General features: G+C 42.0%; 1 protein-coding gene across 2 annotated transcripts in view; it reads left to right on the forward strand.

Annotated features, from left to right (window-relative positions):
* Nucleotides 1-7,637, forward strand: part of crim1 (cysteine rich transmembrane BMP regulator 1 (chordin-like)) — a 201,536-nt gene extending 193,899 nt beyond the window's left edge. Inside the window, exons 17-18 of one of the 2 annotated variants that reach the window (XM_078405327.1) lie at nucleotides 2,929-3,105; nucleotides 3,836-7,637. In XM_078405327.1, the coding sequence (XP_078261453.1) occupies nucleotides 2,929-3,105; nucleotides 3,836-3,850 (192 nt within the window). In that variant the 3' untranslated portion in view covers nucleotides 3,851-7,637. The remainder of the gene's footprint in view (nucleotides 1-2,928; nucleotides 3,106-3,835) is intronic. The other variant, XM_078405329.1, reaches the window with a different exon arrangement.
* Nucleotides 7,638-12,583: the final 4,946 nt, after the last annotated feature.

Below are 12,583 nucleotides of genomic sequence, written 5' to 3' on the forward strand. Positions count from 1 at the left end.
GTCACCATGAATGAGTGGGTGCAACAGTGGACATACTTTGGGACCAGTGATCATAATTATATTGGTCTGTAAGTGATTCTGGAGATGGAGAGGATTGACCCACAAGTTAAGGTCAAACTGGGACAAGGCCAAGTTTGGAGGAATAAGGTGGGAACTTGCAGAGGTCGATTTTGGCTAGACTGTTTGCAGGTAAGGGGATGCTTGGCAAGTGGGAGGCTTTCAAAAGTGAGATAGCAAGCGTACAGGGGCAGAATGTTCCTGTTAGGGTGAAGGGAAAAGTTGGTAAGTTTAGGGAACCCTGGTTGATGAGAGATGTTGAGGCTCTGGCCAGGAAAATGATTGAGGCATGTGACAGATTTAACATCACAAAATCTAAACTAAAGTAAAAGGATAGTTTGGAAAATAATAGATCCCCTTAAAGATCAGCACAGCTGCCTTTGTGTAGAACTACAGGAGATGGAAGCGATATTAAATTAATACTATTAAAATGGATGAATCCCCAGGGCTGGCTAAATACATCCCTGTGAGAAGCTACAGTAGGAGAAAATTGTGGAAGTCCTTGCAGAGATATTTGCATCATGTTTAGCCACAGGTGAATTTATGGAAGACTGGAGGATAGATAATGTTGTACCATTATTTGGGAAGCAGCAAGGGCAAGACAGGGAACTATAGGCTGGTGAGCCTGACATCAATGGTTGGAAAGTTGATCGAGGGAATTCTTAGGGACAGGATCTACCAGCATTTGGATAGGCACAGATTGATTAGGGATAGTCAGCATGCCTTTGTCCATGGGAAATCTTGTCTCCCAAATCTGAGAGTTTTTTTGAAGAGGTCACCGAGAGAATTGATTAGAGCAGGGCAGTGGACATAATTTATATGGACTTTAACAAAGACCTTTGACAAGATCCCACATAGTTGACTAATCTGGAAAGTTAGATCATATGGAAACCACGGTGAGCTAGCCAATTGAATTTAAAATTGGATGGGAAGAAGGAATCAAAGGCTAGTTGTGGAAGGTTTCTGATTGGGAGGCCTGGGACTAGCGGAATGCTGCTGTGGTCAGTGCTGACTCCACAGCTTTTTATTGTATACATTAACAATTTGAATGACAATGCATTTAACTTTTATTTGTAAATTTACTGATGACACCAAAATTAATGGTATAGTGGACGATGAAGTACGATATCTGAGGATCTACGTCAGTTAGGAAAATCAACAGGATCTACGTCAGTTAGGAAGGTGGGCCAAGAAATGGATAATGGAATGTAACTGACAAGTGTGCGTTGTTGCACTTTGGTATGTCATACTAGGGCAAAGCGTAACACAGTACATGGTGGAACCCTGGAGAGTGTTGCAGAACAGTGAGATGTCGGAGTACAGGTGCATGGTTCTCTGAATGCAAGAGTCAAGTGGGCAGTGTGGTGAAAAATACATTTGGCACACTTGCCTTCATTGGGAAGGGTATTGAGTACAAAAAAAGACACAAGAGTACACAAGATGTGACATCATGATGTAGCTGCACAAGTCGTTGGTGATATAGAATGGAGTACTTGTGCAGTCTGGTCACCCAATCCTAGGAAAGATGTCATCAAGTTGGAAAGGGTGTAGAGCGTTTTACCAGTATGTTTCCCACGTGATTAAGTTGGAAAGGGTGTAGACGAGTTTCTCCAGGATGTTTCCTGGGCTTGTAAGCTTCAGTTATAGGGAGCGGTTGGATAGGCTGGGACGTTTTTCTTTGGAGCATAGGAGACTGAGGGGTGACCTTATTGAGGTGTACAAGATCATGATAAAGTGAATGCTTGCAGTCTCTTTCCCAGGGTAGACAATCCTAAACTTAGAGGACACAGGCTTAAGGTGAGAGAGGAGTAATTTATTTTTTTCAGTCAGAGGGTAATCTGTATCAGGAATGAGTTGCCAGAGGAAGCTATAGAAGTGGATACAATTATAACTTTAAAAATATATTTGGATTGATAAATGGATAGGAAGGGTTTAGAGGACCATGGGCCAAATTCAGGCAAATGGGATTAGCCCAACATGACAACTTGGTCAAGGTGGGCCTGTTTTCCTGTTGAATAATTCGTGACTTTATGATTCTGGCAACAAATGGAACTGATAAATCTGTTGTTTCTCTGCAGACGCTCCCTTGACCCACAGAGTATTTGCAGTATTTTCTGTTTCTATTTAACAATTCTTCGATTTCTTCAGAACACTTGTTTTTAGTATGTGATCCAGACTGCCAGCAGAATGGCTGACAGGTTGCTGTCCTCCTGAATGACCTGACAAGCTACTCAGTTTAACATAAGAAATAGAAGAAAATGACAGGAGTAGGGTTACTGGTCCCTTAAGCTTACCCCGCTATTTAATATGTGCATGGTCAATCTGCCCGCCTCAACTCCTCTTTTGTGCCAGATTCCCCTAGTCCTCAATTCCCTGATCTTTCAAAAATTATCTATTTCCCATTTAAATATCCCCAATGATCAAGCCTCCATAATCTGCTAGGGTAGAAATTTGCAACACATTCCCCAACCTCTGCAGGAAGAACTTCCTGTGCACTTTAGTTTTAAATGATTTCCCCCCCACACCCTCAACCCAAAACATTGTAACTATACCCTCCCAGTTAAGATTCTATTACTGGTGTAAACATCTTGATATCTATCCTGTTATACCTGTCGCTATGATATGCTTCACTGAAATCACTGATCTTCCAAACTCCGAAGAATATGGATCAAATTTCTTTAGCCGGTGAAAAGACAACTCGCTCATCCCAAGAATTTGCTTTTGGACTGTGTCCAATGCCAATATATGAGGGATGGGCAATAGCTGCTGGCCTTGACAATAATACCTGCATTCCATGACAAATGGAATCGTGGAAAAGAGAACAAAGTTGTGGGTATTAAGTTAGTGAATTAATTCTGTTTATCCCAACAGCCCTCGTGTCTGAACAACCAGTTGGTGTACGTGGACTGTAAGAAAGGAACCATGGTTCAAGTAGATAGTTCCCAGAGGATGCTGAGAATGGCGGACCCGGATTCCAGACACAGTGGTTTTTACAGCATGCCAAATACAAAGCAAAACAACTTGCAGGCGGACAGCTTCTATCAGACGGTGTGAGGCACCTCTCTAAACAGAAAGACTTTTTTCTTTACCCGCTACAAAAAACACAAAAAAATATACAAAAAAAAAACAGCTACAATTGTGCACTTGCTTAATGGACGGTATCGGGTTTGTGAATTCATGTACAACTCTGAGACATGAACAGGACGGGCTCCATTTTGCTCCAACAGTGTGCCAGAGAGAAAGAAAGAATCATTCCCGCTTTTCCTTGTGATATTTGACCAAGTGTTTGCTGGAACACTTTAGCACCAAAGTTGCAGTTATTATGGTTTTTCTGCATGTAATAAATAGCTGTAGAGAGGTGAAGGACATTGCGTGGGAAGAAAGTCCTTTCTAGTTGACTACCAAACAGCAACTTTCCAAGCTTGTGGACTCTTAAGTTTCCTCGCTCTCAGTATCTGTTATTGACAATGTCTAACTCACTGAAACTAGAGAGAAAGAGCCCTTGACATGAATGTCCTAGAGTATGCCACAAGTACAAACTATATAAGAGAATTAACATAGTCCCAGGCCTGCCTTAGGGGCAATGTTTTCTGTACACATGGAAATTTAAGATAAGTTTTTTTATTACTGTTTATAAGAGCATGGCAGATGTTAAGGGTGGGTCGACTGAGTCATATTAAAGTGTACTGTGTGCTGCTTTTCGATGGCCAGTTGGTTGGCAAGGACAGCGTGAGGCTGCGGCCTAAACATCCTTTTTTTTTGTTTTGTATGATATTAGCACTGGATCGTGTAAAGATACTACCAGGGATGAGGACAACCACAGCAAGCTTTTCCCATTAAGCTCCCAGCCTCTCTGGTGGCTTCCTAAGTTTCTGAAGGTGAACATAGAAGACGTTTTGTTGGACAGAGTTCCTGCTCGATATTGAAAGAGAAAAGAGACTGGGTTTTTGTACTTACTGGTATGCAGATTAGAGACTGCTTCCGTGGTAGGAAGCTTCGTAATTATATATTACTCAAGCACCTTTTTTGAAACTGAGAAAAAGGAAATTATGCTTTGTGAAACATTAGCATTATAGGAATATTTATGTTAATATATATTATGCTAAAACAAAAGTATTTGTACATATATATAATTTTCTATGTTTTCCTGTTTAATGTATTTATATCCTAGAGAGATTTTATCCAGTTTTAAAAAAAATTAGCTTAACAGGCATTCCATTTTAGTGCTTGGTGGCTCACAGGACTCGTGGAAGGAAAGAGCATCTCATTTTGCCTCAGATTTTGTGCCTTTTTGCTGATGGCCTCAGCATTACTCTCGCCATTTCTGATTTCAGCCTACAAAGGGCTTTAAAGATCGCACATTGGGTCTCACAGTTATCTATAATACAGTGCCAATGTGTGCCGATCTTGATTATTTTATCCCCGTTTTATTTTGTCCCGCCATTGCAGCATAGACAAATCCATGCAGCTTGTTCTGTCCATCTGTTGTCCGATCCCTGGTCAAGTTAATATTGGGGATATCATGTACTGGGCCACATAATTTCAGGTTCCCATTATAAACAGTGTGCTTTGCATTTGCTTCTTCTTTTTGCCTTCCCCTGTGGAAGTTTGTCAAAGAGTCTCCATCTTCCAGATCCTTCTGGGAACTCCAGACTTTGTCTTCATCAAAAAGAAAATGTCTTGTTGGCTCAGTGAAGGGATGCACATCCTGGAGAGACAGTCAGTCCACAGAACAAGAAGTTTGTTGATTCAGAAGCCAGGTCATACTTGAGCTGGCCCCTCTTGGATAGAGTGATAGGAGGGACAGTACAATAGGTATATGATCCACAGGTTGGGAATGCAGAGTTAGGGTGATGAGCAGGCTGTGGGAATTCAGTCAACTAGGCTGCCTGCCTCTGATCAATTTCCTAACTGAGCAAAGAATATGCATGGAATTGGGGGTCAGGGTTTACTCGGGCAATACCTTTTCAGGCTCAACATGTCATTTTCCAAGCACCTGTGATGAAATGAACACCCTGAACAAGGCACCAAGAGCAAACATTAAGCATAGACCAACCTCCCCTGGAGTCGGGGCAATAGGATGGAGAGAGGTGGGAAGGAAACAGCATTAAAGACAAAAGGAGTTAATCAGATTGCCCAAGGTTGTGAGATCGGCCTTGAGTGACTCCTTACTTTCTTGCTCCCTGCTCTGAGTTTGCAGCCCCCCCCCCCTAAATCCCTCATTCCACATATACATACTAAATTATCTTCATAGCATCCTCCTTTAACTTGCCACCTGCAATTACATTGCTGTAATATTTTCTAACTCCATTTCCATTGATCTATCCCAGTAAAACTGTTGCCCCAACATCCAGCCATCTAGCCTTTGATCCCCATACTCCTAATTTAAACCAAAGACAGTGGTTTTGATCATGTGGTGTTCATCCTCAATCTGCATCTGAATTCTAACATTCTGTGGACACTATGTCCTCGGAAATCATTAATCACAAGATGTCTTATTACTCATTACTCATGATCAAATCTGACATAGCCTGTTGCCTTCATCCTCCATTTAATCCCCTCGTGCCTGGTAAATCCTCAGTCTCTCACAACCTGCACATACCCCTTGGCATAGCCTCCACCAACACATCCTCAATCCCATATCTGCCAGTCTGTCCTTCAATCAGCAGATCCAATTGCATCATGTGAAGTGATCTGCCAAAACTGCTCACAACTTCAGGATGGGCTTGAAACCCAAAAATAGCTGTCTCGCCTCTGAATTATTTTCACCGGTTAATTGCCACCGTAAACTCCTTCCCTTTTCATCTCCAACAGCATATGCAACGTGATGGACTTCTTTTGTCAATAAGATCAGGACTATCCCCTCAGTTGTGGCTTTTGCCTGACACACTGCCACCCCCTCCTCCTCCACCTTCTCTTGCTCATCATCCCCAGATGACCCCTGAAATCATGTTTTCTTTTAGTTCCCTATTTCTTTATGCGTGTTCCTAGCTTGTCTGTGGAACCCAGATCCTTCTCTCTCAGCATCTTTGCTTTCCATACAAATCCTATGCTAACCTGATAAAAGGTTCCCTCTTCATCAGGTTTTCTTCCCCTCTCTTTTGCAACTGACATTGGCAACCAATTCAAAACAAACACTACTTAGTTCCTCTATCTTAGCACACGACCCCATCTCCACCTTCTTCAAACCTTTTGCTGCCTCCAAGTCCCAAGTTTCAATCTCCTCAATTGGGTCTTATTTCCGGCTATAGCCATTTGCACAACGCTGGCAACCTTTGCATAATCCCATCCTTAAAGCTGATCTGTCTGGCCAAACTTTAGCTCACCTTACTTTGGCTCAGTGTTGGTTGTTGTCTGCTTGTGTTCCTGTGCAGTGCCAAGGGACCTCATTGCTGTACAAATGCATGTTATTGTCAATAGGTGGGGATAATGTGAGGTGGTATTCTCTCTCATGCAGTTTGTATTATGGGTAATTGTGAAGAACTCCAGAAGACATCGAAGGCATCACAGAGATGGAATTTCTGGAGAGCTGGAGGGAGAGACAAGAACAAAGATGATATGTTTCCTGTTGCTGAAGAGTTACTAACAAAAGAACTACTGGAATGCTGGCATTGATAAGCTGGACTTTTTCTTTGTAGTAAGCCTCTTAGTGGTCATAACCTACTAAATATATTAAAAAAATTGACAGGTCTTGGCACTTTTGTACTAATTACCCCTTTTTTGTGTAATAACCTTTTTAAAGTGCTTTCACGAGGGAATCCATTACCCATTTTGCTTTAATGTGAAAACATTTGTAATTTTGTTTCGTAGTGGAATTCCCAAGTATTGTTGTAGATACTTGGGCTCAGAGCTTGTTAAACTTTAGGCTGAAAAAAATCTAATTTATTGTTTGCCCTAATTTATTAATCTGGAGATTAATGAAAAGTTAGAACATTGCAAGATGTACGTTTTTTTTTTGCGTTATTTGTACGGGGGGAAAAGAAAGGTGATCTGGTTTAAGTAAGGGTCGAGATTTTCTTATCTATGTGGCCTTTTTCTTTTCTATTTTCCCACAAAGTTACTTCCTGAGACCTTTCTTAGCTGCTGTCTCTTGCTCCCCTCTTCCCCACCTTACCCTTCCTAATCCCTTGTGTACAGGAATTGGATTGTTCCTGTCTGGCTCAAAAAAGTTATGTTCTGTCAAGACCGATTGCTCATTGCTTTCCCAACCAAAAGACTTAAGTTGAGAAGTATTTTTTTTAAACAGGTATCGTTCACTGCTTGTTTTTATTTTGTGATTGTGGTTGTGTTCTGGTGAGAAAAAAGAAAGAAGATACAGGACATTGGAATAAGATGCTTTTTAAAAAAAGAAACTGAGAAGGGGAAAAACAAGATAGCTGCCCACTCCGTCCTGTATCTGACATTCTTGTACTTTGGTTACTGTTGTGCTAATGTAAAATAATGCAAAATATTTCTAAAATAGATGCGTATGTGGCACTTGGAGTGTTCTGCAGTTTGCTTGTTTACTTTTTTTTTAAATGTAAGGCATTTTTTTCATGTACATTTGCTCTTGACAGCACAATAAACAATGTTAGACCCCATGTTTCTGTGTATCGTCAATATCTTGAATCTGGAGTGGTATTGATGCGCATTACATGCTCATTTTCAAATCCAATTCACCCAGCAGTAGGTTTCAGTTATTCGATTACTGGATGTCAATGCCCTTGTCTGATGGCATGTGAGACCACAGAGGAGATTTACAAGGAATATGCTGTAGCTGGAAAATTGTAGCTCTGAGGCACGACGGACTAGGCTGGGGTTGTTTTCGTTGCAACGAAGGAAACTGGTGGGAAATTAATTGTTTTTCAGTTGAAGCATATTGTGAGAAGGGAAAAATCGGATAAATAGAAAGTACCTAGCAGAAAACTCAATAAATACAGAGCAGTGATGCATGTTAATTTGTAGAGGGATTAGAGGGCAGTTGAAAAAAAAAAAATTCAATCAACCTGATTAGCTCACTGCCTGAAAGTGTACTGGAGGGAGAAACCTTCAATGCAGTTAAAAAATGTGTGAACATGCATTTAAAGGACAGTGAATTTTATAGGATTACAAACCAAGAACTTGAAATTGGGATTAAGTTGAAAACCATTCTTGACCAGGATTGACAGGCGATCTACAATTTGGACTTGGGTACATGTGAGCCACTCATCCTGGCAATTATAAGAGGCCTTTACACTGCTCTTTTAATTCACCATCCGACTCCCACTCTGACCCATCCATGGCCTCCTGCACAGGTACAGCATTTAACGAATGCTTGCCCCGACTGCTCCAAGACAGGAGGATAGGGTAGGAGAACAGAAAGTGCTGGGAACACGCAGCAGGTCAGGCAGTGTCTGTGGACAGAGAGACGGTTAATGTTTTGGATGCAGAACTGGGAAAAGCTCCTGCCTACTGTTGAGGCCACTGAAGATGGCAACGGTGAGTGACTTCAAGCAAGGAAATGGAGTGATAGATTGGATTGGCCATGCAGCAGATTCTCAAGGGGCTGTATGTTCTCCTCTGGCAGCTGTATGGAAACGACGACTGTGTGCAGTGAAACCCAGCTGATTTGCATGAAAATAAGGTAAAAACAGAAAATGCTAGAAAATCTCAGCAGGTCAGGCAGCATCTGTGAAAATGGAAACAAGGAAGAGGGGGGACACGAGACTGCAGGCGCTCGAACCTGGACCAAAAATCAAACTGCTGGAGGAACTCAGCAGGTCAGGCAAAACAATGGGCTGAAGATGTTTTGAGTCAGCACCCTTCTTCAAAACTGGAAGAAGTGAGTTACTCTAGATAGCAGGGAACGTGGTAAGTGGAACAAGAGGAATTTCTCTGATAGGGGTGAAATAATGGGGCTGTTAAGTACCTTTCTCTGTGTAATATTTTACCAACATTGAAAAGCCTGTGTAATAGACTGATAACACACCAAAAAGATGCAGGCAAAAAATGGTTGATTCTCTTGTGAACAGAAAGGATCAGTCATCTGTTGGAGAATTTGATGTTAAGTCTTCCAGGTTGCAACATACCAGACAAAGGTGAGGAGTTGCGGTCCAGGCTTGCAATAACTTGGGTCAAGCTTGCGCCAGGCTTAGGTTGAGCCTGGGTCTTGTAAGAGTTCCGCAGACCACGGGCGGAAAGGTTGGAGTGGAAGTGGGCTTGTGAATGAAACCAAGAGCTCAGGGTCACTCCTGTGCTCAGTATGCACAACTAACTGAGCTTATTATGGGTGATGGCATGAGAAAGTTGTCAGGTCGTGTGGAAAGTGAGATAAAAGTTACAAGTTTCTTCTTTCACCGATGCTCCCTGACCTGTTGAGTTTTTCCAGAATGTTTCATCTTTATGTTCAACATCTGCAGTATTTTGATTTTCCAAGCCCGATGCACAGACAAGGGCGAGGCAATCACAGTCATCATGGGTCAGGTGAACATCAAGTGCCGCACTCAAACAGCCACCGTCTTGATGCTCCTGCAGCTCTACGCCTGAACAAAATGAAGAATAATGTTCTCCCAAACCCGACCTTGCATTGCAGCAATAACTGACAACAAATGCAAAAGTGAGGAGCCCACCACTGACCACGTTACACAGATGATTATTAAATACACAAAGTGAAATGCTTGCACTCCTTAATGCTTGGAGTCCTCCACACCTACATGGTCTATCACCATGAACTTTCACCAGTAACCTGGGCCCTCAATGTCATGCTTTGTGTCCTCTGAAGGAGAGCTGGAATTTGCCCTCAGGTGAGTTGGCCCCTGCTGTAAAGTTTCTGCCACCTCCAACTTTATGTCCAGTAAATCGTCAGTGACAAGTGCACACTGCCTCTCTCCAGCCTAGCACAGCCCCTGAAGCTGGTATTTGAGGTGGTGCTGGGGAGAGCCTTCAGCAAGTGGCTCAGAGTGCTCATGTTTCCTGATCATTTGGTTTGAGTGGTGCTGCAAACAAAAATCTTGCTTTTACTGTTAGCAAGACCAAGTACCTCATTGTTTGCTGAGGCAATCCTGAGGAATCAGGTACCTGTTTTCATCTATTCGATGGCAGTGGTGAGAGTCAACAACTTCAAGTTCCAGGACTTGTATATCTCTGTACTTCTGTCCTAGGCACACCACATTGATGCAATCATAAAGAAACCCCATCAATGCCTCTACTTCCTTGGAAGATTGAGGAGATTTGCTATGTCAATGAATAATCTCTATCAAACTTTTTTAGGTGTACATTGGAGAGCATATTGACCATTGCATCGTGCCCTGGTTCAGTAACTCAAACACCCAAGAATGAAAGAGGCAGCAGAAAGCAGTGAATAAGGCCAGGTTGCAAGCATCAAAGAAATCCACAGGAAATGCTGCCTCAAGAAGACAGCTAATATAATCAAAGTCTCACATCACCCTGTTCACTCTCTCTTCTTGCTCCCACCATCAGGAAGAATATACAAGAGCCTGAGAACTGTTACCTCCAAGTTCAAGAACAGCTTCCCATCAATCATTGGGCTCTTGAACCACAACCCTAACCACAATCCTTCCTCAGCATCGAACTACTATTGATTTTGTATAATGGTGCACTTTGTGCTTCGGCTTGCACTATTATGGTCTGGTTATCTGCTATAACTGATCATTTATTATTTATCGCATATTTATATTTTTGTGTTGTTGCAATCATGTGGCCAGTAAGAATTTAATTGTTCTGGTCCTGGTGCAGATGACATGTGAACACTCTTGACTCCTGAGAAATTAAGTGTAAGGAAAAGACCAGATCAGCATTTGGATGGTGGAGTGAGAAAGCTTCAAGCCATGTGGAAAGTTAGACAAATGTAAGATGGACAATCTAGCTGGAGTATGCATCCCACCATGGAAATGACAACTGTGATTCAGTCTATACTATGGAATATAGACACTAATATTACAACTGCAGAACTGCTGAATTGTCATAAAGCACAGCACCAGCGACCCGGGTTCAATCCTAACTATGGGTGCTGTCTGTATGGAGTTTGTACGTTCTCCCTGTGACCACGTGGTTATTCCCACTATGGGACTTGATAGGACAGAGGTAGGACAAATCTGTCCTTTTATGAAGGAATGCAACACTGGTAAGATAGTGGCTTACAGATACTTTGTATAGTGACATTGAAGATACTTTTGTATAGGCACATGGATTTGCAGGGGACATCCATCATGTGCAGGCAGAGGAGTTTAGTTTAACTTGGCATGTTCAGCATGAGCATTGTGGGCTGAGGGGCCTGCTCCTTTGCTGTAATGTTCTATGCCGACAGGAGAATAAAATAAACTATGAATAAATCCATAGGGGTATCAGACCACCGTTTACACCTGGTGGGTTAGTAGAATTGAAACTTGTGTAGAACTTAAGCATAAACAAAGAACAATTAGGTAGCATAGTCTGGTGGGACAGAAATTCCCCCTTGTTAAATATGCGATCCATGTCTTATATGTGCACTAAGTGCACAATGTGCTCTTTAACATTTGCTTCTGAAATTTGGTTTCACTGAATTTCATCACACAGAGTAAACTCGCCTGGTATTCAGTTCTTTAGCACTTTTGACAGAGGACAAATTTAGCTGTATCTAATTAAAAATAAGACAAGGAACAAGTGGACAGTGAACAAATGCTGCTGAAGCAGTCTGGCTGAGGGGTTTTCTACAGAAGTGAAGCAGGGAGCCAAGAAATAAGCGCCCTGGGAAAATGATTCTTACATAATGGCCTATTCGGCATTTACCTGCTCTATCAGAAAGCACTGTAAAATTGAACAGTTACCAAATATTTGCTTTCTTGCTGTTCAAGTAATGATGTGTGAAGATCCATAGCTCTCCTGTGGCCACATCAATGATGTTAATAAAAAAAAGATGTGACAGCCCTGGTGGGGCTTACTAAATGCTTGCAATGAGGTGCCAGTTGATTGTTTACAAAAGGAAGGTGTGAGTAGATAACGTGTGCAGGTAGCTCTGATCATCACTGGCTTCCTCTCTCCATTCTTCAAGTTCTCTCCCTCCACTCCACCTTGTGGTCAGGCTCACCTGCAGACACAGCCTCCTCTTCCACTTTAGTAAGGTCTTCGTTTTACAGGACTGGTATCAGCGACCACAACATTCAGAGGCAAAACCCTTGATTGGTGTCAGAGGTTATGGGAAGAGGCAGGAGAATGGGGTTAGGAGGCAAAGATAGATCAGCCATGATTGAATGGCGGAGTAGACGATGGGCCGAATGGCCTAATTCTGCTATTGTTTATGACCTTAGTTGATACCAATCCTGTAATGGGACACTTGCAGGTGTTCTCAGCTCTAATTTTATTTGTATTAAACAGCTTTGGGCTTGTATTTTTTAAAGATAAGTTAAAAATACATTGGGGTTTTTGGACTTAATTTTTCTTCATAGGTTGCTTATGTGGAATTTCTTCTTGTATTTGATTTTGAATCTTAAATGAGTGGAGCCTCCTGCATGCTCCATGGACTGAATACATTGTGTTTTGAGGTGATGCCTGGGAGCTATTTGTCCTTGTT

This window comes from Rhinoraja longicauda, chromosome 9, assembly GCF_053455715.1.
Source record: "Rhinoraja longicauda isolate Sanriku21f chromosome 9, sRhiLon1.1, whole genome shotgun sequence".
NCBI classification, from domain to species: domain Eukaryota; kingdom Metazoa; phylum Chordata; class Chondrichthyes; order Rajiformes; family Arhynchobatidae; genus Rhinoraja; species Rhinoraja longicauda.